Source organism: Penicillium cosmopolitanum (genome assembly GCF_028827165.1).
Source record: "Penicillium cosmopolitanum strain IBT 29677 chromosome Unknown utg000005l:1.0-4006212.0:1.0-4009387.0, whole genome shotgun sequence".
Classification (NCBI taxonomy): Eukaryota; Fungi; Ascomycota; class Eurotiomycetes; order Eurotiales; family Aspergillaceae; genus Penicillium; species Penicillium cosmopolitanum.
The window spans coordinates 3,744,152-3,768,998 of record NW_026622675.1 but is presented as its reverse complement, the minus strand read 5'-3'; the positions used below and the strand labels follow the sequence as shown (position 1 = coordinate 3,768,998).

The following is a 24,847-nucleotide window of genomic DNA, read 5'->3' as shown; positions in this document are numbered from 1 at the left end:
GTGAAGGATCAGGGTGCTCAGGGAGCAGCTCTGGGAAGGCTCCGGGAGTACACCGGGAGTACTCAGGGTCGCTCAGGGTCGCTTAGGGTTGCTCATGGTCGCTCAGGGAGCAGCTCAGGGCGGCGGGGGGGACTAGCTCAGGTTGGGTTCCGGGAGCCGATCGCTTCTCGAGGCGGCAGTGTTACCGTCACCTTTATTACATATTCAGCTTTTTATAGCTTTTATTATTATTAGTGTCTTAGCCTATAAGAGAGTGTTAAGATATAAGAGGTAGGCTTACTACTTAGTTAGCCTATCGTACTACTAGTATCTTTCATTATTATTCTGTTATAGTAGATACCTTTATACCGAATCTATACACTCTATATCAATTTTAATCTAGTATGTCCCCAAATTTAACTGAGATACTGCGGTCAGACACTAGCTTTCACGTAAGCAGTGCTGAAAGAGCAACTTAAATAAGATTCTCAGATCAACCTTCTAAGCAGAAATGGTACTCAAGTGAGCAGAAAAAAAAAACGGAAAGTGAGAACCAAGTACTGACAGAGAGAAGCCCATCTCCACATTTCCCCAGATTTTTGGTCCGCGGAGATTGTGGAGAAGCCCAAAACATCCGCCCCCAGCCGAAGTAACCAAGTACCCTTCCCCTCCTTGATCTCTTCCTTTTTTCCAATGGAACATCACTCTAGTGGCGACTAGCGACGCAACCATGGCCTGCCTTTGAATCTTGGTACTCGGGGGCCAAACATATTGGAATATGTTGCAAGGTCATAGCCAGCTCAAAGTGATATTTCTGATTGTTCTTCCTTTGCGACCGCATACCTCCTTCAACAAGTTCTAGAATGCGTAGTGCCTTTATTTTTCTCGACTTGTTTGGGCTCAGAACTGGACGCCTTGTGTTATCGGAGAACCGGATTTCCGACCCTTGTGTTTTCAAGGGCCAATGACAATCACTTCGGGAGTTCGGATGGCGCACTCAAGCCTTGGGTTGAGATCAGCCCAAGTACTCCGTACCCTCAGCCATGGCGCCCCTAGCGTCATAAGGGTCGTTTTTATGACTAGGGGCAGCTTCTATTTCCACTGTTTCAAGAAGTAGCTCTATTGTGGTTGGGCCCACCATCATGCTTGATTATGGGATTCCCCGCAACGTGACATCGGTGGGTGGAGACAAGATTCGTATCTGCTTTGAGCAAAAGTGCCACTAGCAGGATTATTCGTGACTGCATTGTTGAATGATGACTGGGGTTCAGGAGTCTGAGCTTTTACCAGTGACAGTTCCCCTTTTCCTCTTCTTCCCTTCACATCACCGTGTCGCCTCTCAACTATCACCCCTCGCCATTTTGTATCTATAAGTTTAGAGGCTCGATATACTCTACAAGCAATCCACGAAAATGTCTGAGACATATCGCGCTCCGATCCAAAGCGATCACTCAACTACTAAATATGACGATGGTCTCAGTGCCGCCGAAAAACAGCACATCGAGCGAGCGCCCGCAGAATCTGACAATCCTTTCGGAGATGAGGAGTACGCAGAAGTCAGATATCGCACTCTACACTGGTGGTTCGTATTTCAGCCTCGTAAATTGTCCCAATATTTCTAATGGAATTCTCGATGCAGGCAATGTGGAATGAGTACGTATCTCGAATCCGGCCGAGGCCCAACCTTTGAGTCGCGGTCCTTTCTTCGCAGCCCTCTTTCTTTTCTAACACAAAAGCCCTTCAACAGTTATGATCGCAGAAACCATTTCTCTAGGAATTCTTTCCTTTCCTTCAGCAGTCGCTACACTAGGTCTTGCTCCGTGAGTGAACACCGGTCTACTATGATGCAACTATTCTAGACGCTTCCTCACACAACGCTAGCGCGATCATTTTGATCGTGGGATTAGGTCTATTGGCCACATACACAGGATACACCTTGGGTCAATTCAAGCTCCACTACCCACAAGTACACTCTATGGGGGATGCCGGAGAGATCCTTTTCGGAAAAATCGGTCTCCCACGATTCGGCCGTGAATTCCTCGGCACTGCGCAACTGCTGTTCCTTGTTTTCATCATGGGAAGTCATATTCTAACATTTACGGTAATGATGAATACTCTCACGGGACATGGTACTTGTTCAATTGTGTTTGGTGTGGTCGGCATGATAATTTCCTTTATTTTTGCCGTCCCAAGAACACTGCGCAAGGTCTCGTGGTTCTCATTTGCGTGTCAGTGACCCCTAAAGAATTACTCAAAATCAGAGTCTAACAACTTCGTAGCGTTCGCAAGTATCATGTCGTAAGATCAAGAGAGTCGAAATTACTTCGCAAGCTGACCTCCTTGACAGTGCTGTTCTCATAACAATGATCGCTATCGCTATCCAACGCCCTGGGGATGGAAAGATTGACGCCACTACCAAGATCGATGTTGCGACTGGATTCCTCGCAGTGACGAATATTGTATTCGCATATGGTATGATTTACCTTCCCTAATTCCCATCCCATAAATCATACTAAAGGAGCGCAACTAGCTGGCCATGTGGCTTTCTTCGGCTTCATCTCAGAGATGCAAATCCCGACCGACTACCCCAAGACATTGTATTTACTCCAGGGAACCGACACGACCATGTACACAGTAGCTGCCATTGTGATTTACATCTATGGCGGGAAGGATGTGAAATCTCCTGCTCTCAGCTCTACTAGTCCCATCACTGCCAAAATCGCCTATGGAATCGCCATCCCGACTGTAAGTGTGACACCGAAGCAATTATATTCGTCCTGTTCATACTACTGACAAACTCGCCAGATCGTCATCGCTGGTGTAATCAATGGCCATGTTGCAGCCAAGTATCTTTACGTTCGCGTCTTCCGAGGAACAAATCATATGCAGAAGCGAAGCTTTCGGTCAATTGGAGCATGGGTGGGAATCAGTCTCGTACTGTGGATCATCGCATGGATCATTGCGGAGGCTATACCCGTTTTCAACGATCTTCTCAGTCTCATAGTAAGTGTCGTTTGAATAATCAGCAAAAGAAATTACTTGCCAATACTAACTGGCTTCCGCCTCCCCAGACGGCGCTTTTCGCGAGCTGGTTTACTTGTGAGTCGCGCCACGGCTATCAAAATGATACTCGGGGGTTTCATCTCAACTAACATAGTTCCAGATGGTCTGAGTGGCATATTCTGGCTATTCCTCAATTTCGGTCGGTATGGCGAAAATTGGAAGAAAATGTGCCTAACTTGTCTCAATTTGGTGATTATCGCGATCGGCGGTTGTCTCGTAAGTACCCAATGTGAAAATCCTGCAATACTAAACTAACGTAAATCCAGTGTGGAATGGGTCTCTGGGTATCTGGAAAAGCTATTAATGCAGATTCCGGCAATGCCAGTTTCTCATGCGCAGATTCTAGTAGTTGATTCTTTCCCAGTTAGACTTCTGATGGGGTTGTATTTGGCTATCTTCAATTCAGGTTTCAAAAAATAGCTGACAAGGCGTGCTTTAATTTTCGAATTCAATTTTACCTCCATTCACGTCGGTCCGCCGGGATTATTTATTTGACATTTTCTTGGCGATGTTTCAACAGGCCAAATGTTTCAGAGTCGTAGACGTGAGACTTTCTCGGCCCGTGCTCCTTTGGGAAGACTGGCCGGCGATCACACAGGGGGAAGTAATTAAGCTCGTCCACAATAAGTATTTTATGAAGCAATATAAGACGTCAAATTGTTTCGCGATGCGCCAAGGACTCCACTACGGTCTGCTGTCAGAAAGCTCCCCGTTTCATATTCAGAGTCCCGCTCGAAGGAAGAGAGATATAAGGCCGGGTTGAAAGGAAAGGGTAGTTAATTGCACTTCATCTCTCATCGGTCACTCTTTGGAAACTCACTCGTCAACATGAAGTACTTTCTTTGGGCTGTCATGCCCATTGCGGCAGAGTGTGGGGAGGTGTTGTGGAGTGGCTTCTTCAATTCGTCGTCCACAGTCAAAGAATTTGATGAATGTAAGCAAGCTCACATATCGAGTTGGAAAATCCTATTCTAACTAAGCAGGGTCTTGGTCCAACCAAATCGGCGATTTTCAGTGGTACATTCACGGCGATGGAGAGACCAGCGATTATCTTGGCCTGTCAGAAGGATTCAAGAACCCGGCAGATAAAAGTGACGAGCAGGGGATCCGAATCACAATTGTACGATCCTTAAAAAATCCATTGGACAAAAGCAATATACTAACTTCGGTAGGATGGAACATCGTCCTGGAACGGCCAAACCATGATGCGTAGCGAGCTGATTCCTCAAACACAAGAGGATCTCGGCAGTGGTCATTTATTCTATCATTTCTCACTCTCCACGAACGAAACAAACGCCCCGAACCCGAAATTCGAACATCAGATCGCATTTTTCGAGGTGGGTAACAATCGCAGAGGATTAAAAGGGCGCACATTAATCACCTCCATAGAGCCATTTCACAGAACTCAAATACGGTTTACTCAGCGGCGACTCGGCCGCAAAGGACAACACCCTTCGCTGGTGTGTGAGCAGCGAAACACACTGGTCAACTGAGCTGCAGGCCGGCCATTGGTACAACTTCGCCTACGACATTGATTTCGACGCGCAGACGGTCGGCCTGTGGGCCTCCAACGGGACCGATGCGCTCACACAGGTCGTAAAGGGAGTCAGCGCTTCCACTTCGACCAATTCGGCCGACTTCCATATTGGACAATTGCGACTTGATAACGGCGGCACTGACAAAGCTGCAGAGGATTGGTTCTGGTCTGGAATCTTTGTGGAGAAGGCTCCGATTTCCACAAGCGTTGCGGGTCCGCTGGCAGAGTAGAGTGTCGATCATCGACATCCATAGCGACAACACCCCTGTATAGGATATGATTAGCTTAGTCTAACCCTACTCTATGTAAACACGTTCCTATATGATCAAAATTGTCTACAGGCTCGGCTTGCCGAGCTAATCCCAGTCACGCTGAGCGGCAACCCGATGTGACGATCGGGTTTTAGCACTGCGGGGCATCTTCGGGGAAACAAACAAGATAAGCTAATTCAGTATGATATCATTCTGCGACCGAAACCCAGTTGGGTTCGAAGAACCTGCTTCGACCCGGCAAAGACAGGTTTTTCTTTTTTATTATGTACATGAATTATTTACCGGACGGTGTATCCTCCGTCAATGATCAGATCGTTACCGGTCATGTAGGTGCTAGCATCACTGACGAGGTAAACATAGGCACCCTTAAGCTCCTTAGCCTGACCGTTGCGACCCATGGGGATCATGGAGTTCCACAGGTCCTGGATCTTCTGGTCCACGAAGTCGGACAGACCGGTGTCAATGTATCCCGGGAGATGCTGTTAACGCGAGCGAAGTCACGCCACTCGTTGGCAAGGGAGCGAGCCATGTGAATGCAGCCAGCCTTGGCGACGTTGTAGGAGGTTTGCTCCTGAGGGAAGTTGGCGATGTGACCGGACATGGAAGAGGTGATGACGAAGGAGCCAGTGCCGCGCTCCTTGAAGTGAGCGCCGACAGCCTTGGCGCAGTGGAAAGTGCCGTTCAGGTCGGTCTGGATGACCTCCTCCCAGTCACTGACGGAGCCATCGAGGACACCGGAGTTGGCGGTGCGGCCAGCATTGGCGATGAAGGCATCGATCTTGCCGAAGTCCTTAATGACCGACTTGACGAAGCCATCCACGCTCTCCCAGTTACCGACATCACACTTGTAGGCCTTGACCTTGACACCATACTGCTCGGACAGGTCCTTTGCGTTCTTTTCGCCGCCTTCGGGTCGTGAGGAGTAGGTGATGGCCAGATCGGCGCCCATCTCGGCGCAGCCGCGGGCGGCCTCGATACCCATGCCGCGAGGGCCGGAAGCACCGGTCACAACGACGACCTTGCCCTTGAGGCTAAGAAGGTCCTTGAGACTGTCGGGCTTGGGAACTGGAATAGGCATTTTGGTTGGTGGAGGGTTGTAGTATAGAAAAGAGAAGAATTGAGTTGGAGGGGCGGGTTGATTCTGCGAGAGTTTAGGCCGTAGAGGGGGGTGGTTGAGGGGAATAAATACTAGTTTACAACAAAGCTCGGTGAAGCTCCCAAGGTTCGTCGGTTATCTATGCCTTGTTCTCCCCCTCCTCTGCCCCTCCAAACCCTTGGCTGACCATGACGGCATAAGTGACAGATCCTGGTTGCCATGCTTCATTGTGATACGCTCTCCACTGTAGAACCTGCTGCGCTTGGGGCCGAGCTAGGCCTGTCGTATTGCCCCTCACCTGCATTAACTTCGATTCGTGGGAAGCCCCCCATTTCCATTTCCATTTCCATTTTCAACTTTCGAAGAAGTGCGTGGAATGTAGGGGGGATTGACTTTGTTTGGCCAGTTCGGATGACATCGGACCATGATGTCATGACTACTTATCAAGCCGTCGGTCCACTCGTTGACGTAGAACTGGAGCTTTGGAGCTCCACCAGAGTTATCGGCATGCCGGTGATGATTAATTTTTACGAGATAATTTGGGGCAATGGTCAGACCACACTCGGCTCGATGCCGAAGATGCAATGGTGTGACAACTGTCCAAGCAGGAACAATCATACTGTACTCGTGCTAACTAATTAATTGTCTTATCGCGCGTTGCGGGCGATCGCCCCACCGCAATCCAACAAAAGATGGGGTAACAGACCTCGCGTATGTATGAAAAGATAAATCCGGCGGTGAACGCCAAGGGGGGAAACTACCAATCCCCAGACTAAATCGCAGCCAGGGATAAATTTAGTTTTAGCCGGGCGGAATCCCAGTAAGCATCTTCCCATCTACCTATCATTGAAAGGGGTGGCTGAAAAGCAGTGATCTAGACCTAGTATAGTGAGTCAAACGACATGGGCGGCATGAACTTATTTCAAAAGGGACTTGAATGCACACCGCTCAATCTTTCCATTGCATCTGGGATTGGCATAATGGATTTGAAGATGATGGATGATGGATGATGGAACAAACGGGGATTCCTTTTCCTGTCTCCATCATTGAACCGCCAACGCTCATCCCAGACCCAGAGGGATCCACACCCCAGCCATGACGCTTAGACAGGGACAAACGGTATGCTCGTTAAGTCAGCCAATTTCAGGACTTTTTTGAATATGACCTGTCGTTTCCCGGGGTGCAGACTAGTTGCATTATACCATTGCACTAGTGCGGTCTCGATACGATGGATGAATCAGATTCCCAATTGCCGCCTCAAGTGCCTCCCCAGGTGCCAGCGCAGAGAATCCGCCATTCTCGTGTTGGATCTACTGGTCAAGTTCTACATAGATCTTCTACTACGAGCACGCTTCATCATAATTCATTCAAAGACTCCTTCTTTTCTAGGTATGGCATATTGGCACGAAAGGTTCAGATTGGAAGACCAGGCTCTAACATAAAGTTTTTTTCTTGGCAGAGTTCACTCCTTCTTCCATCGGGATTCGCATATTGGGCATGTCGGGCAGCATCCCCTGCGAGACAAGGAACATGTCGAGATCCATACATGGGATGGTCCCAATGACCCCGACAATCCGTCAGTTCTTTGGGTTACCACCTCATTTTAGTAGAAACTGACAATCGCAGTTTCAATTGGAGCAAGACATACAAATGGGTGCTAACCATCACAATCTGTTTCATGTACGTAAATTTATCTCAACTGGAGAGAGGTCCACAGATGCAATTGTCCCTTTGACTGACCGCTCCTAGCTCCATTTTGACAGGTCTACCAGCTGGGTCATATGGCGCCGGAAACAACTACATGGCAGAGCGATTTCATGTACAGAATGAGCCCTTCCCTAATTTGGCCTGGGCTACTACATCTTGGAATATGGGGGCAGCGTTTTGGCCTCTGATCTTCGTCCCGCTCACAGAGTCATCTGGGCGCATGCCGGGGTACTTTGTATCCTACTTTCTGCTAGTGGTCTCGCTATTCCCATCGGCATTTGCGCAGAATTTTGCGACGCTTGTTGTCACCCGCTTTTTCGGGGGTGGGGCATCTTCTGTGTCGATTAATATCGTGGGTGGGAGTATCAGCGATGTTTGGTATGGCGACAGGGCCCGGAGTTTGCCAATGTCATTGTTCGGCTTCACGAGTGTGGTTGGAATCGCTCTCGGGCCATTTGTCGGTTCGGCTATCCAACAGATCCATAAGAATGATCCCTGGAGATGGTAAGGGGAACCAAAGGATTCTATAATTAGATTCCGCTGACCATAAGCAGGATATTCTATATTCAAATTATCTACAATGCAGCGTTGATCCCGGTCTTTTACCTTATCCTCCGCGAAACCCGAGCTGATGTCATCCTACGAAAACGCGCCAAGAAGCTTCGCTGGGAGACTGGCCGACCAATCTACTCAGAATCTGAACTTAATACGACTAGTTTGTTAAAGCTAGTGCAAGTTTCGTTTGAACGACCCACGCGAATGCTTTTAACCGAGCCTGTTGTTATATTTTTCACACTATGGGTCAGCTTCGCATGGGGAATTCTGTTCCTTTCTTCTCTAGCGTGAGTCAGACATTCAGTCACAATTATGGATGGGGCACGTTTACTACCGGTCTCGTTCAACTTGCGATTTCCGTGGGGGCCGTGATCGGTACCGTGATAAATCCCCTTCAAGATTGGATCTATCTCAGCTCTGCGAAACGCAACCGCGACAATCCTGGTAGGCCGATTCCAGAGGCTCGTCTGTACACGTCGATTCCAGGAAGTCTTCTCTTCGCAGGGGGACTATTTTGGTACGGCTGGGGCAGCGTGGGCAACGGCTCAATTCACTGGATTGTTCCCACTCTGGGTATTGGCTGCACCGGGGTGGGAATTTATTCGATATATATGGCCGTGGTCAACTATCTCACTGATGCGTATGAGAAATACGCGGCATCAGCATTGTCGGCCGCCTCATTGGGTCGCAATACCTTTGGTGCCTTCCTTCCACTCGCCTCCTATCAGCTTTTCGAGACCCTCGGTTATGGATGGGCAGGCTCGCTATTGGGCTTTGTCGGCGTGGCTCTCTCGGTCGTTCCTGTAGTCCTAGTTCTCAAGGGACCTGAAATCAGACGTCGCAGCCCATTCATGAGGGAGTCCATGTTTGACCCAGAACACTTAGAGGACAGTACCAGTTTGGAGGGGGCCATTTCCGAGGTGGATCAGAAGCCGGAGGAGGCGGAAGTATAATAGACTGAAGTAATAAGCTCTATTACAGCTTGATGGGACGATTTAGTCGTAATCTCTATCTACAATTTTTCTAAATGGGGGTGGCGTCAACATACTAGGAAATGAGGCCAAATATATTATTCAATTTCTCAAGCTTTTCTATCTCCATAACTTCAAGTCATCACCAGCTCTCGGATCGTCATCTAGTCGCAATATATAGCTTTTCCATTGAATGGAGAGTCGAATACCATCGGAAAGACATCTAGATTCGACTTGGAATCACCCGTGCATTTGTCGTTGCTAATCTAATGTAAGGAAAGATAACTTTCGAATTAACCACCTGGGCACGGACAGCTACTCACCTATATATCCTGCAACTGTCCCAAGCAGCGACCCAGCCAACATCGCCACTAAATCCTTCAATGTTAGCCCGTGTCAAATATGAAGTCTTCTCCAAGCGTCAAATCAACTCACGGGTGGGTTAACTTGGTGCATTGTTTTTCGTGTATTCTTTGATAATGGCAGTTCGAAGGGTAATGGCCATTACAGTATTGAATCTTTTTATCAATTAGCACTCGATGGTTACTTTTCATCCTAATTTGCCGCTACTTACCATTGAATGATCTCCGAATGGGAAGAATGGGATTGCCAAGCTACTACTGGCAAAAATACCAAGACTTGTGATAAGAGAGACTTTAGAGAACATTTTCAATGTTTGCTCAATATTTCCAAGATTTAAGGTAGCTGTATTGCGTTAATGCTGCAAAATTCCAAGGTCGATAACCCGATCATACAGGTAGTACTAGTGCTAGTACCTAGTATTCAGAAAACCCGAAGAGATTCTCGAAATTGTTGGTGTTACGAGCATTATATATAGTAGCCCTCCAGGTCTAGCAGCCCTGGGTATCCCCAGGCCGTAGTAGTAGTGTCAAAATGCCGATCTCGAGGTTCTCAATCCAACTAGCCACCCAATGATGTACAGAGTACCGACAAAGGAGAGATTTCGCTTATTATGGGAAGTAGTCTCGTGATGCATTTGAGCTCCCATCCGTCCTGGACACGATCCGGGAGTGCCACCAGATCCAGCTGCCAAGGGCCCGCAAAGTGAAAGATGAGATGCCACTGGCTAGTATTAACGACATGGTAAAGCTGTACCACTCTGGAGTGCCTTTTTTGGCCAAATACCATCTGATTAACGGTCAAGATTTTAATTCCACGAATTCCGGCGGGCTGTCTAGTAGTACAGATGGACGTGGCACTAAAATGTCGAGAAAAACAAGTCCCAGGAGTCGGAATGATTTATTTTTCATTTTAGTGATCGTCTCATCCGTCGCAGAATTTTCCTGGGTTTGCAGCTAAACTGCCAGAGACAATGAAGCGGAGGAGTGAAGTGTCTCACCATTCCAAGGGTACTTCACCACACAGACAATTAGGCAGCAATCAGTATCAATGTCAAGGATCACTGCCTTTCAAGCTTCGAGTTACAGATTTTAGCGTGTTAGCAACGATACATGTCGTAATATGTCCATGGAAACGCCGACCTTCAACCCAATCAAGAGAGAGCCTTGTTTTCGGCTTTCATTAGTCGACTTTCTAATAACGAATGTCCTACTGAAGGTGAAATAATGCCTTTATAATTGCGACCGATCTCGATTCATCGATGGAATAAAAAAATATGATATTTAGAGATAGTATCGAGGCTTTAAAACTCAATGCCTTGTTTGCGGTGTATTTCATTGGGACAAAGCATGAGCAATCCGTCAAATCGTTTCTTCGCAGACCTTAATCATTACTATTATGATAGTATATTCACGGGTTTTCCATGCTGCAAGTATGTAGTAGAGTAGCCCAGAGAAACGAAGGCCCTCGGGACATCAACCCATTGATCCTGGTCTTTAACCGCAATCTGCCATTCTGGATCGGACATGATATTCTTGATGGTTTCGACATCAGGTAGTGTATATTCAATAAAACAGTCGCATTCGGCAAAATCCCAGGTTGGCCTAAGACCTCCGATTTCTTGTTTCAAGCCATCATTTAGAGGTGGTGGCGTAACGAACTAGATATCGTATTTAGTTATCGCTAGATGACTTCGCAGGGATGCAGAGGAATCTACACACAAGAGAATAATCTATGACCCCATATTTCTCAAAGACTGGAATTGCGAGAGGTAAATGCTCCTTGACTATCCAATCGATGAATGCCTCATGGGTATGATGTGGTAGACGGTGGTGAGTGATTGTGAATTTAACAGGCGGGGCTCCAGTAGTTGCAGACATCTTGGTGTTTATGTGTTACAAAAGGGTCTTTCTGGATGGAACAGGCCGGAATTGTTTTAAATATCAAGTTTGGGTGGCTTGGGAATTGAGGGTTGATCTGACGTCAGCGCGATATTTGGGGTCACTGATTTACAGATTTAGGCCCCCCTGTTATGAGCGTCACGACCGTTTTGGTTCGATTTGGGGGCCAGCGTTACATTCTTCTCGTATAGAATTGAACATAGCAGTTATCTACAAGCTGAATGACTAGTAGTAGTCCTTAAGTACCCCAGGCACCGTCACTTGCTAAGTTTGTACCTTTTCTTCTACCTTAATTTTCTATATATTCTAGGAAGTGGTTGACGCTCCACATCCTGAAATCATAGCATGTATTTAATTCAGAAAATGTAAATCGTGGATCAATCCGCGTGTCAATCCATGGTCACCAATACCGGCTCGAGTCGACCCACAGAATATCACCCACATCAGTTGAATCGCGAAATTCTCTGGTGAACTGGATTCTGTACTCCACGCAGTTCTCCAGCATAGTTTGCTTGACACAAGGATGAATTCGACACCTGCTAAAATGCATGTACTCATCGGGGTGACATTTATCGCTCTTTATTTCGAAATGAGCGTCCAAGTGCGGACAGAGCATGATTCTTCAGGCAGGTTCCTTGACGTCAAACGGTTTCGCAGTGACGAATGAGTAGTCAAAATTAAATATGGCTAGACCCCGCACGTCGATAGACACGGATATCGATGGCTTATATGCTATCCCAGTGCCCGAAAACTCGCATTTATGCCAATCCCGTATGTGCTTTTTGATACTAGGTTCCAAGCAGCTTGTGCTAGGAGATCTTTCAAGAACGTCGAAGACTTTAGACAATTCCTTGGGTCGGAATCAAAGACAAGGGCAGAGTATGATTAGACCGGGCGACATGCCGTTTCCTATTTCTTCGCCCGGGAAGCTTGGACTTCTGAACTCTTTGGGTGGGTGATGCATCAGACAGCCATAGCAAGCTTTCCAATGGGTTGTTTCTCGAATTTGGTCAAAAGGTCCAGTCGAGTTTGGCAATTTCCATAGTCAGGTCCATCCGAATATGGATATTGGAAAGCGGGTGCCTTCAGTATGTATTTATATCGCCGATAGATGTTCTTGCAGCTAATGACTAGGGATACCTGGGATAGTTGCGAGAGGTATGAAAGGATAATATGTATCAGCTCTGAGGGCAGATCGGCGATCCATCGGTTTTCTCCTGGGTTATTCATAATCAAGGAACGGGGTGAAGGGGTCGCCTTAGAAGAAGTCATGTTGTTAAAATGGGCCATGAATCTTGGAATGTTCAAATACGTAGGGGACTCGGAGGTGAAAAAGCCGGGGACAATCGTCGAGTGGTCGAATGATATCTGATAACCACGGGCCGACGCTTAAAACAGCACCTTGTGTCTTTTTAGGACTCGGACGCTCAATGCAGAATTTGAGACCCCTTCAAGACTCTACCTGGAGGACGCTTCTACCTTAATCTCGCCTCAACTAAGGAGGCTTAAAGCAGAATTTCTTTTAGAGTGGATATACTAACACTTCACATGACTACAGCTCCCTTTTGGATTGTAGGGGATGACGAAGTTTTTCCGTTATTATGCTAGTCCAAAATAATCTGTCGTGTCAGTACTATCCTAGTATATCCTTAACCAATTACTATCAAGTTGATAATAATCTAGGCCCAGGTCTGGTGGGGGTACTTTATATCAACCGTTGCTGACGCGGTTAACATCCCGCATTCAACATGTCAGGCACCACTCTCCTTCTCCTTCTCCCTCCTCTTCAATACTATACAAATCCCGCCGGAACAAATTCCCCGCTGACAAAGACCGTGGCGGAGCAGCTTCTTTGCAAATGAGGGTTGATTGATTCGTCAGTCAGGGACGATCATTCCTCAAGGGTAAAAATGCAGTGGGGCGCATCTATTCGAGTTGGTGTCAAAATGTCCTTAACGCGTGGCGCCAAGAACATCAATGTCTACAGAGTGAGGAATTCGCCCTGGACTCGCCATTAACCGGTTTCACTACGGCCAAACGAGTGCATTCTAGATCAAATGTCGTCTTCGACGGACGGCTCTAGTCTTCAAAATGACGCGTCAAACAAACCCACGAAGTGATGGCCGCGCCGTATAAATCCCGGCTACCGGGCCCTCCTCGAGAATGAGGAATATCTCACAGCCCAAACCTTCAATTGAAACCCCATTGAACCATCCGATCCCATCATGGTTCAATTAGCCAAAGTCCTGGCTATTGCAGCTGCCTGCCTTGCCGCTCCTGTTGTCGCTCACCCCGGCGAGAAGCACGACCCGCATGTCCTGAAGCGCGAGCTCCATGTTCGCGATGCGATGGCTGCCGCTGGAAAGCGATCGCTGGGTGGTTGCGAGAGTACCCTGCATGCGCGTGAGCTGGCCAAGCGCAACGTTGCCCGTCGTTCACACACCGTTCAAAAGTTGCGCCAAAAGCGCGGCATCACCTCGAGTAAGATCACTTCATGAACACCCCATCCGACTCCGGGATCAGGCCGCTAACATCCCACAGCACCCCAGAAGTATCGCCGCAACCTAGCCGCCTTGGAGAAGTGGGAGGCGATTGACCACAACCGAACCGACGCCTACCAGCACGGCCTGATCAACCAGGAATCCATCTTCGGCGCCAACACCTCGTGTATTCTGACACCCACCGTCACCGATGGCCCCTACTACGTCTGGGGTGAAGTCGTCCGAGAAAACGTGAAGGAGGAAGAGTACTCTGACGGAATCGACGTCCATCTGGAAGTGCAATACATCGACATCAACACCTGTCGTCCGGTCCCCGGCGCTCTGGTCGATATCTGGCAAGCCAATGCCACAGGTGTGTACAGCGGTATCTCGACTAGCGGTAACTATGCCGCCGATGGCTATAACAGCACCTACCTGCGCGGTATCCAGCAGACCAATGAAGAGGGTGTGGTGAACTTCGACAGCATCTTCCCAGGACACTACGATGGCCGCGCCACGCACACCCACCTCCTCACCCATCTGAATGCGACCATGTTCCCCAACAAAACTCTGGAGGTGGGAAGCGGCAGCGTCGCTCACATCGGCCAACTGTTCTGGAACGAGATCCTCCGCACTGCTGTCGAGGAGACATACCCCTACACTACCAACGAGCAGGCCGTCACCACCAATGCCGATGATATGTGGAGTGTCCTTCAGGCCGATGCTTCCTACGACCCTTTCCCTGAATACATGTACCTAGGCGATAACCTCGACGATGGTCTTTTCGCGTGGATCCAGATCGGTATCAACTCGACTGCCGATTACACCGATAACTCGTACTACAGCATTGCGGCCTACTACGATGCTAATGGTGGTCACGAGAATGAGGACAGCGGGTTTGTGGGTGGTGGTGGTAGCGGTGGTGGAGGTGCTCCCAGTGGATCGATGTCTAGCATGCCATCATCCTCTGCCACTGCGTCTGCTTCCTCATAAATGAGTTCGAGTTATCACCTTGGAAGCTCTTGGTATATACGGCGCAAGGGATATGGCTATCTCGATGTACTCGTAAAGAGTACATTGTACTATTACCAGTAACTAGATGTGAATAGACTTTGTATTTATCCTGCTTCCTGCTTGCTCCGTGTTCTGCTTCCCTAGGTTAGTGCTGTCGACTCGAGTTTAATTATTAGGTCTCATTATTTAGCTATCTCAATTCGAGGGTTCGCAAATTTAAGGTTGACCAATGGAGCCAAAGCAGGAGCCCACATCATGAACTTGAAGTGACCGAATAATGGGTTCAAATTTCGTCTATGATGCGATTGTTTGTACAAACAGTAGTACAAATTACGGTATAGGAACGTGTCTAAAAGATCAGTACTCGTATCCTCCAGTTCACCCCTTGAATAATTGTTGGGATCAAGATCTACGATTCTGGAGGGTACTCCGTACTTGGGTGCTTCAGGCTACAAGCATATTCCCACTCGCACTGCCGAGGAAGCAAGGTTGAAACACGTTAGACCACCAAGGGCATCAACTCCTTCGCCTTCAAACGCTAACCGCCTCGCTTCTGTTTCAGAGCCTTGGTTCAGAAATTCTAGAAACAAACGGGCCTCTAACGAGCTTACGACGTGTTTGGCACGGGCCCTTTGATTTCTTCACAACGCGGACATCGCGTGGGAATCGCGTGGACAAGAACTCCGGAAGGGGCTGAGTGGGTCGAATGGGTCGAATGGCAGCAGCCTCTTTTTCTCCCGATCTCCAGATACGGAATATACTCTGCATCGAACCGGCGAAGAGTTAAGCGCAGACTCCGCAACTTTGAAAGATGGCGGCCTGGCACCTCAGAGCCATGGATCCGGTGAAGAATAGCCGTGGGCTCATCGACCCAGCTCTTTGCCTCGTAGAAACTTCGGGATGAACATGTGGGCTTGCAATGATGATGATCATCTCATGCAGGGTTTCAATAACTTCCCCCGCTCCTCACGGGATACAGCTGCCAATATACCGAATGCAACCCGAATAAAGTTTCCCAACAGTTTGGCAAGACCCCGAAGATCTCCAAATCCCCTCAAATTTGCACATGCAGTTGCCAAAGGGTAGGGAGTATTTTTGTATTTTTGGGCGTCGATCGGATCTCCGTGAGCGGGGATATCGCACGCGCCCAGAAACAAGCCTCCTACATACACGTAGATAGCGTGCCAATAGTTGATGTGCACGGACGGATTTGCGATGGATTTGCGATGGAGGGAGATCCGATTCTCGGCAAAGTGGTGGGTGGGGATGGGGTGGATGGGGAGAATGTGCAGGATGAGTAGGAGTACTCCGTAAAGAATACTCCGTATAGAATAAGAATAGAATATGAGATTGATATTGATATGAGTATGAATATGCATCTGTATATGCAGCATGCCAACCCAATTGGGAAGGTGCAATTATACTCCAGTCACGGGGCTAGGGTTAACCCTGACACTAGTCCCCTTTGGGTGATGGTACTCTGGTACTTTGACCTCCTCCAGGCATTGACATTAACATTCACATTAGCATTGACATTGAAATTAACATTCGGCTTCCAATGGTTTATGGTTTATGGTATACTATCATGTGAATTCTCCAATTTACTCCTGGCAAACTCTCCCCTCCTTCACCCTTCGCAATGGAACATGGAACATGCATCTGTCACCATCCGGCATCTCTCCGCTTTTCATCCCTGGTTCTTCTCACCAGATTCGGGCGGGACCTCCACCCAACCGGAGAAATCTCCTAGGTTGGAACGCCATCTGCACGGCGGCAGGGAAATGTGGACAGCCCATTGTGTTGGTGGAGGAGAATGCGGCTCCTGTCTGAAACCCCATCGCCACTAGTCGCGATCACCAGTTCTCCTGCTCTTTGTGCAAAAAGTGTCCGCCCGCACGGCACATCACTTATACGGGACTCCATACTCCTTGACCCTCACCGTTCGTGCTCGTGCATTTGTGCAAAATTATTGTACGAGTACGAGTATCATGCCGTTAATTCAATTGTCCACCTACGAGAAGTACAGACTGCGAGTACTTCCGTACGGAACAGAGTCCCATCAACCACTGGAATGCTGCTCTGCCTCTTCGGCTCTCCCGTCCTCTCAAACTACCGCGGTATGGACTCCTCTTTCGAGACCTCGCCGATCGATGCGATTTAGACTCGGCCCTAAGGGGCAATACTACCCCACCCGAGCCGAAAGATGCGTGCATGGCCAAGTTTGTCTAGAATCAGGAGCTCCAGCCTTTTTTTCCCTCCCAGATTTGCCCGTGGAGATCACTAGGAGAATAAAACCACGAGGACCCCTTCCACCGTTGCTTTCCCCCCCCTTTCCCCCCTCCTCCTCTACGAGTATCGCTCTATCCTCCGCCTTGCTCTCCATGCGGATGGCTTCATACCGTCGTCATGGATGCTGAAAGTCGCAAGGAGGCCGCCCAGGCTGCCATTCTGGCTGCCGTCAATGACGATTCTCGAAGCAATGCCATTCTCATCGTCACCTCGGTCTTCTTAGCTATCTCGCTCGTCAGCGTCGGTCTACGGCTCTTCGTTCGAACCCGGGTTGTCCGCGCCTTTGGGTGGGATGATACCACTATGTTGCTAGCGATGGTAGGTCTTTCTTCCTTCGACCAGCGATCGCGATATTTTACGTCGGCGCACTGGTCATATGGTATCCGATGAGAACTTTAACTCACACTATCTATCTGTAGGCCATGAATTTGGCCTTCGCAGTCTGTGGTATCGTTGGAGCGAAGAACGGTATTGGCCGGAAGCTGCTCTATTTCGAAGCCTATCCCGAACACTTCAGTCGCGCGCTGCTGGTACGTTTTCACTTCATTGCAAAGTGGTTCAAATATCGATTCTAACGTCTTGCAGTGCTGGTGGCTCGGCCAAATCTTCTACGTAATCACCTGTGTTCTCGCCAAGATCTCAATCATCATCACCCTCCTGCGAATCACCGTTGATCGAATTCACGCTTGGATCCTTTACGCCGCAATCTCGCTAGCCACCGTCGTTGGTGTTATCTTCCTATTCTTCACGATATTCCAATGCAGTCCCGTCACGCACTTTTGGCACCAACTCTCCCCGACCGGACACTGCGTCGAGAAGAACGTCCTCATCGGCATCGCGTATCTGTATAGTATCGGAGCCGCTATCACCGACCTTACGATCGGATTACTTCCAGTCGCCTTGATCTGGAATTTACGCATGAATTCCCGCACCAAGACCGCCATCGTCGGCATTTTAGGCATCGGTTGCATGTTCGTCATCACTTCGCCTCTTGCGCCTAGACCCACGCTAATCTTTTTCCAGTGCTTCCGCCGCGGTCATCATTCGCATTCCATTTGTCCACCACTACAAGGACAAGGAATTTCTATGTGAGTAACACAGTCTCCGAAATAAAACAGAAAGGCAAAAAAGGGCCTGCCGAGGACAGGACATCTGCTAACCTAACTCAGACAACACCTACCAAATCTCCATCTGGTCGAACGTCGAAGCCGGTCTTGGCATCACCGCCGGCTGTCTCACCACTCTCCGCCCGCTCATCCGATTCCTCCGCGACGGCTCCTCCGCCTCACGCAGTCGCCCCCGCCCGGGCTCATTCCCCTTATCGAGCCACCTAGCGCAGAATAAATCCTCGCGATCTCGCCACGCCGGCGACGACGCGAACCAACTTTGGACCGGCACCGACGCCGACGACTACCATGGCGTGACAACGACGATCATGGGGACGCAGCGACCGAACCCGACAAGCAGTAGCGAGGAAGATCTCAATCCGAACCAAGGATGGAAAGTCGAGCGATCGGTGCGGGTGTCTGTGCGCAACGATTCATGACGAGCGTTCCAACGCACATGCATATGCACAGACATAGGCTGGCACATGGCATATGGCATGAGGATGAATTGAATATCCTTGCACGACACACTCTAATACCCCATAATTCACAACCTATCATGTATAATTATTCTACTAAGATACCAATGACGAATTCCTATTTTCATGCCAACCGCCTCGGCCCATCTGAGTACTTCCCAGCAATTCCCCGACCATTCTCCGCATACACGCATATTTCGTACTTTGTCAACAAATCCAACCCACGACGAAATCACCCATTGAAACCGTTTACTGCAGGGGTTCACTAGTTAACACAAGGATTGAATCTAGCTGCCTCCTCTTTACGGAGTACACCCAGAATAGTCACTTGCAGTGGGTCTGAGGCTCCGAAGTCAACCGGCTAGACCCATTCCTTTCCCAGTCTAAGCGAGATGATTCCTGACGCCGGGGGTCTGGCCTCGGTTTCACGCTTGTCCAAGCTTGTCGGCAGTTTTTCTCCACTTTGCACTTTGCAGTGTTGTCATGATCCATACGATCACTCTATCAGAGTAGATCTATCCTCGCTCCGCCGTTGAACGGCTCGGCTCGGGTCTTCGATACGATTATCTCATCAGACTAAGACATTAATTAGAATATACTACCCCGCACGTAATAAAGTACGTTCTTAGATTACTGTTGCATATTGTTGCCACCAGGGTCGCTATACTATGTATACGTAGGCCTGGGTACGGGGTAGTATCCCTGTCTGGGGTAGTCGCGAAGTACTTCGAGTCCATTCAGAAGTATAAATTAGTGCCCAGATGTTCGGTATATAGAACATTGGGAATAGATTAGACATGGGAACCTAAGGGACAGGGAGCGCCTGCAAATATAGTGCAGAGATGATCATGGGCTATACTTCCTCCATACCACCGGAAATGCTACAATGTATCAGACTAGTAGTAGCACTTAGCGAGAGTAACCCTGGAAGAGACTGAGCATCGCCTCGCGCTTCTCGGGTTCCGTCACGTACTCAGCCATCTGCGCCGGTGTCTTTTCATTTTTGCCGATCTTCCTACCAACAGACAGGACAGTCGGATCCGCGCCAGCCTCCAGCAGCATCTTCGCGAGTTCCACGTCGCCGAGCCTCGCAGCGAGGTGTAGAGGTGTGCCCCAATCGTCGGAAGTCACATTCGGGTCTGCGCCCCTGTCAAGCAGAAAGCGGGTCATCAGTTTGCGCTGCTGTACACGCGGACGGACAGAGTATAAGAGCAGATTTGATTCCAATTTTGCGCCGTATTCGAAATATAGCTCGAGTATAGAGGTATCTGGTTCCTTAGTGCTCACAATAGCTGTGCCGAGGGGAGGGACTCCTCTGGGTCCGCAGAGGTTAGGGTCCGCGCCGGCGGAAAGCAATACAGCAGCAGCCGAAGGATTAGAATGCAAATGGAGTATCGGTTGGCCGCTAGAAGTCCTCGCGTTGGGGTCCAAGCCGTTGTCTAGGAAAAGGCGGACAATCCAAGGGTCTTGGTAGAGGTCTTCTCCGTGGAGGGAGTCTGTTGTCCTTACTGAGACACGAGCACCGGCGTCAAAAAGAGTAGCCACCGCATCAGCGTGTGACGATAGTGTTGCATGTTGAAGTCCGACGTCAAGGTCTTCAACGGTTAAGCCCGTGGCGATTGCTTCATGGATTTTTGGCATGTCGCCAACGAAGCACGCATGGCGAAACTCTCTGTGGAAGGCGTTAGGCTCCATTGTGAACGTAGCAATTGTGAATGTAGCAATTGTGAATGTAGCAGGTTGCCGGTCATCTGGATTAAACGATAGATAGAGATGGTTGGTTCAATGAGGTCGTATTCAAATATAGAGAAAAACACGTGATGTCAACATGACTGGGTCACGACTCACCTGTACTAGCAGACCCTAGCAGCTAGCTTACTAGGTATCCAGCCAGCTAATAAAGAATATATGGATCGCAGGGAGCGAATAATTGCCTCGAATATCAAGATCAACCGCAGAGATCGAATCTAACGAACCAAGCATCGAAAACGGTATCCCGCATATCGATTACATATGGATGCCCCAGGACAGTGAGATTCAATGGATTGAACGAATGATTGAGGAGAGGACTAGTTCCTTTTTCTGCATTGTATCCATTATACCCTTCTTGGAACGGCTCCTGGATATCCGATCGGTCTCGATACCATTAAATGATGTGCATACTACGGATGAGGGGTGGTGAATGTCTACTTTTATTATCGTACATTCGCTATCCCCAGATGCACTAGTAGTAAAGTCAGGACCCGACTTTTCAGGTAAACCGGCGATCTTGCCTTGCCTTGAATTGATCTGCTGGTAGTGGGTATTTAGTTTAGGGATCAATTTCGCTTTGCTAGAGCCTCAATTCGAGGCCATCTTACGTTCAAGGGAGTACGGAGTACCATAGTAGCAGGTAGTAAACACCATCCATCTATGGACGGATATCATCTCATTAATTTGATATATAACACGTGAACCATTACGAGTACTCAGTCTGCTGAGTAACCTCAGACTTCTGCTCCTTATTCACAAGACCCTCCTGCGAAGGCGAAACGCCAACCGCATAAGCATCAACATGCGTCGAAGCAAACTTCCTCGCAGACACTCTGGTAGCAAACAGAATATCAAGCTCGGCATAGGTACGCCCCTTAGGCTCTGGTAGACGGAAGTATGACCATGTAAAAGCGATGAGAGCGGTGCCGCCCCAGAAGAAACCAGTCTTACCGGAGGCATTCCACGCAGTCGGATTCATGAAATATGGTTCGAGGACCTGGGACACGACGTTTGTGATTTGGTAGGCCGTACGCGCCAGGCAAACGGTGAGAGGACGGAGTCGGACCGAGGAGGTTTCTGAAATAATCGAGTAGGCAATTGGGCCAACGGTGAGGGAGTATGTGAAAAGCCAAAGGAAGCAGAATGAGGCCTGGGCCCACATGGCGGATTGGGATGTTGTGGCGGCGTTCAGAATACCAATAAGGAAGAGCAACATGCAGAGGATTGCTTGACCCCAGACATACAGTGTGCGTCTTCCGAAGTAGGTGATCAACCACCATGACAATGCAGTACCGACAAAGGCCACTCCAGTACATCCAACTCCCAGTTCAAAGGCCTTGCTGGTATCCATGCCAGCTTGAGTAAAGAAGTAGGTCGGCGAGTAGGCGAAGGTACTACCAGACAGAATTTGACCCATGAAGGTAAGGCAGCAAATCTCGGTGCGGCGACGGTCGACTCCCTTGAAGCAATCCATATACGTGGTACCGGCCTCGATCTCTGCTTCGATTTTGATAGTGTGGACCATCATTGCCAATTGTCCATTGATCTGATCCTCAGTCTTGTCTCCGCCAAGGCGACGAATGCTGCGCTTTGCGTCTTCAAACCGGTCATGGCGAACCAAATACCAGGGGGACTCCGGTGCCAACCAGCACACTGCTATCAGAGGTACAGGCCAGATCCACTGCAGGGCAAAAGGAATGCGATAGGACCATTGATCTGGACGGTCGACGAGTCCATAAAGTACACCACTGGCAATAAGCTGGCCGATGGCCCAGCACATGTTGACATAGATGGTGAGGTAACCACGCAAGTTGGTTGGGCACACCTCGGAGGCATAAGCAGGTCCGATTGTCGCAAAGACACCCAAAGAAAAACCACAGAGAATCTGACCGACAAGAAGAACGGCGGCCGAGTTGGCAAAAACGGTGATGAAGATGAATGCAGTCAAGAAAGAGAGAGCGACAACCATGACAATTCGATAACCGTACTTCGATGCCGCCCATCCGTTTAAGATACCGCCTGAAGGTAGGTTAGCATAAGCCGATGAAAAGGGGAGATGCAGTTTGGAGCTCACCGAAGATACAACCAACAGTACTAGCCATATTCAAACCTGTTTGCCAGGGCGCCGAGACCTGCCAGCCGATCTTCTCGCCATAATATTGACCATACTTCTCTTGAAACCTTGGGTAGGCGAAGAAGTTACCCATCAAAATAGTATCGTATCCCTCCATCACAATGGACATGGAGATCGCGACCGACCAGAGTACAGCCTTGCGATTCTCCCGCAGGGCCTGCCAAAGCGTCTGCGAATGTTCCTCGTCGGTGGCATGCTTTGCCTCAACGATGGCACCGTGGCCTAGTGTATCCTCGACATGATTGGCCGCCGACTTCTCAAGAGCGATCTCCGTCTGGGTCTGGGGAGTGTTCGACATGTCGCAAGGTGTTGTGTCGCATAACCTAGAACCGTGACGCGTAGCTGGGCAAACGTGCGACCAGGACCGGCGCTATATATGCATGGGTCGATCCGGGCATGTCTAGCCACGGCGATCCACATGCCATACCGGGATGTAAAGATCGGGTGGAGAAATATTAGTATAACGGGCAATCAGTCGACAATGACTGCATTCAGGCTAATTGAGCCAGGGATGGCGCCGGGGGAGTATGGCGTGTAACCAGTAGAAGGACGGCGACGATCGTGGCTAGACCAGCTCCGGAATGTGAAGGTTGAGGACGAGCATCCGAGACCCTCAGTAAACCCTCAATTTCGCACCTATCACAGATCGAAATGATAGCGGGATAGCTGGTGCTAGGATGGTTTTGGTCAAGCGCTTCCCCGCGACCGTGATTAACCCTTCTTTGGATTCTGGGGAATTGAGATGCAACATCGTGATTGGACTCCAGGGGGGCGGGAGGCGACGCCGTCAAAAGGAAGCGAGAGCCTAAGCCCATCAAGGTACGGAGGATTGGCCGCGGAATCGGCCACCACCCAATTCTCTCCGAGGGGAGAAGCATGCAGTCAAACCATATTTAATCAACCGAGTCGGTTGAATCTGGCACCTCGGGCCGGACATGCAGTCATTCCTTGACTGATCGGGGAGTGGAAGCAGTGAGCCGGGTAAAATGGGGATCAGATGATCAGATTAATATAAATATTAAAAGATCAATAAATCCCATCGCCCATGCGTGGCGAGATTAGATGATCGAAATTGTATGTAGGTTGGCAGTTAGTGCCCCTGGCGATTTGGGGAAGATCGTCGAGTAGAGATAGCCTGAGGTCAACTAGTAGGTATTTGCCGAAGGCTTTCCCTTTTGCCTTACTACGAGGTTATAGAGGATTGGGAATACTCGTATGTTTCAGCCCCTCAGGGCGATAGGTCATTGATAATGATAGAATTGCAAAAGAATAAGAATGAGACTAAGCACTCTAGTCGATCTCGTGTCCATCGCGCCCTCGGGCGTCTTGTCCCTGAATCCATATTGAATTGTCATCAAGCACTCCAAGTCTAAAATTTTCGGGTTCTTTGACCCATGTTCCATGTTCCATGAGCGGAGACAACAGCGAAATACGCTCATCATCGACGTTCGCCGCAATCAGCTGTTTGTCAACTTTTGTCGGCTGCCTTCCGGCTAGAGCTGCGATGATTTTGTGATCCTACCCTGGCATTATCTTCACAAGCAGGAGTTCAAGTCGTTAAGGGGAGTATGCATTGCATCACAATCGTGGCTGATCTGCATTTTGATATCATTCTTTTGCATGAAATCCCCAACCAGGCCTTGTCTTTGACGAATATCTCCAATCCAGACCCCGGAGGGACCTTGTAGGATCAGACACATTAGGAATTGACAAAGTTCTGTCCTAAGCCACGTTAGGGACTGACGATCTGATCCCATTTCAGTATGGTGTACAGCACCATGATCCAAACTCGGCGGAGTCATTCCACCACAATACCATCCCAGGGTTTCGTGGCTGGTTCCACGGGACCTTATACCCTGCGGCTTTATCTCGCCATCCTCCAATTTCGCGATGCTGGGAGTAAAAAACCGGCGATTCTCGTCACAGAAGGAAGACCTTCATATCATTCTTTGCGCAGGGTGTGTTTGAATAATAATTTTGATGAAACCCGCACAGAGTATGATTGTTTCAATATCCGACAGAGTCATCCGACAGTTTCGGCATCGTTGTAGAGTCCTTCTACCTACCTAGGTAGTATGTGGGACGGAAGTTCGAATTCCCACACATACTCGGAGGTAGGATGGAGCAGAGATGGGGGTTTGGAGAGAGGAGA

At 49.0% G+C, this 24,847-nt stretch overlaps 9 protein-coding genes across 9 annotated transcripts; 5 read left to right on the top strand and 4 right to left on the bottom strand.

Annotated features, from left to right (window-relative positions):
- Positions 1 to 1,391: 1,391 nt before the first annotated feature.
- On the top strand, positions 1,392 to 3,395 carry N7509_004424 (uncharacterized protein; the record flags this gene model as incomplete). Its single annotated transcript, XM_056629061.1, has 10 exons — positions 1,392 to 1,578; positions 1,727 to 1,799; positions 1,861 to 2,207; positions 2,259 to 2,277; positions 2,327 to 2,451; positions 2,510 to 2,724; positions 2,785 to 2,982; positions 3,051 to 3,078; positions 3,143 to 3,258; positions 3,309 to 3,395. 10 exons carry the CDS (start codon positions 1,392 to 1,394, stop codon positions 3,393 to 3,395), a joined length of 1,395 nt encoding a protein of 464 aa, XP_056491795.1.
- Positions 3,396 to 3,870: 475 nt separating this feature from the next.
- On the top strand, positions 3,871 to 4,809 carry N7509_004423 (glycoside hydrolase family 131 protein; the record flags this gene model as incomplete). The annotated part of the gene is made up of 4 exons (XM_056629060.1): positions 3,871 to 3,976; positions 4,026 to 4,162; positions 4,215 to 4,379; positions 4,432 to 4,809. 4 exons carry the CDS (start codon positions 3,871 to 3,873, stop codon positions 4,807 to 4,809), a joined length of 786 nt encoding a protein of 261 aa, XP_056491794.1.
- A 320-nt stretch (positions 4,810 to 5,129) lies between these two features.
- Positions 5,130 to 5,929, bottom strand: N7509_004422 (uncharacterized protein; the record flags this gene model as incomplete). Its single annotated transcript, XM_056629059.1, has 2 exons — positions 5,130 to 5,231; positions 5,306 to 5,929. 2 exons carry the CDS (start codon positions 5,927 to 5,929, stop codon positions 5,130 to 5,132), a joined length of 726 nt encoding a protein of 241 aa, XP_056491793.1.
- Positions 5,930 to 7,175: 1,246 nt separating this feature from the next.
- N7509_004421 (uncharacterized protein) lies at positions 7,176 to 9,162 on the top strand (the record flags this gene model as incomplete). Its single annotated transcript, XM_056629058.1, has 6 exons — positions 7,176 to 7,336; positions 7,407 to 7,523; positions 7,574 to 7,627; positions 7,697 to 8,158; positions 8,209 to 8,455; positions 8,506 to 9,162. 6 exons carry the CDS (start codon positions 7,176 to 7,178, stop codon positions 9,160 to 9,162), a joined length of 1,698 nt encoding a protein of 565 aa, XP_056491792.1.
- Positions 9,163 to 10,936: 1,774 nt separating this feature from the next.
- Positions 10,937 to 11,420, bottom strand: N7509_004420 (EthD domain-containing protein; the record flags this gene model as incomplete). The annotated part of the gene is made up of 2 exons (XM_056629057.1): positions 10,937 to 11,200; positions 11,262 to 11,420. The coding sequence occupies 2 exons, from the start codon at positions 11,418 to 11,420 to the stop codon at positions 10,937 to 10,939; spliced, it is 423 nt and encodes a 140-aa protein (XP_056491791.1).
- A 2,246-nt stretch (positions 11,421 to 13,666) lies between these two features.
- N7509_004419 (intradiol ring-cleavage dioxygenase) lies at positions 13,667 to 14,914 on the top strand (the record flags this gene model as incomplete). The annotated part of the gene is made up of 2 exons (XM_056629056.1): positions 13,667 to 13,922; positions 13,983 to 14,914. The coding sequence occupies 2 exons, from the start codon at positions 13,667 to 13,669 to the stop codon at positions 14,912 to 14,914; spliced, it is 1,188 nt and encodes a 395-aa protein (XP_056491790.1).
- Positions 14,915 to 17,341: 2,427 nt separating this feature from the next.
- N7509_004418 (putative integral membrane protein) lies at positions 17,342 to 18,770 on the top strand (the record flags this gene model as incomplete). Its single annotated transcript, XM_056629055.1, has 5 exons — positions 17,342 to 17,542; positions 17,644 to 17,754; positions 17,810 to 18,195; positions 18,248 to 18,312; positions 18,394 to 18,770. 5 exons carry the CDS (start codon positions 17,342 to 17,344, stop codon positions 18,768 to 18,770), a joined length of 1,140 nt encoding a protein of 379 aa, XP_056491789.1.
- A 948-nt stretch (positions 18,771 to 19,718) lies between these two features.
- N7509_004417 (ankyrin repeat domain-containing protein) lies at positions 19,719 to 20,504 on the bottom strand (the record flags this gene model as incomplete). Its single annotated transcript, XM_056629054.1, has 1 exon — positions 19,719 to 20,504. The coding sequence occupies one exon, from the start codon at positions 20,502 to 20,504 to the stop codon at positions 19,719 to 19,721; it is 786 nt and encodes a 261-aa protein (XP_056491788.1).
- Positions 20,505 to 21,267: 763 nt separating this feature from the next.
- N7509_004416 (uncharacterized protein) lies at positions 21,268 to 22,993 on the bottom strand (the record flags this gene model as incomplete). The annotated part of the gene is made up of 2 exons (XM_056629053.1): positions 21,268 to 22,580; positions 22,636 to 22,993. The coding sequence occupies 2 exons, from the start codon at positions 22,991 to 22,993 to the stop codon at positions 21,268 to 21,270; spliced, it is 1,671 nt and encodes a 556-aa protein (XP_056491787.1).
- Positions 22,994 to 24,847: the final 1,854 nt, after the last annotated feature.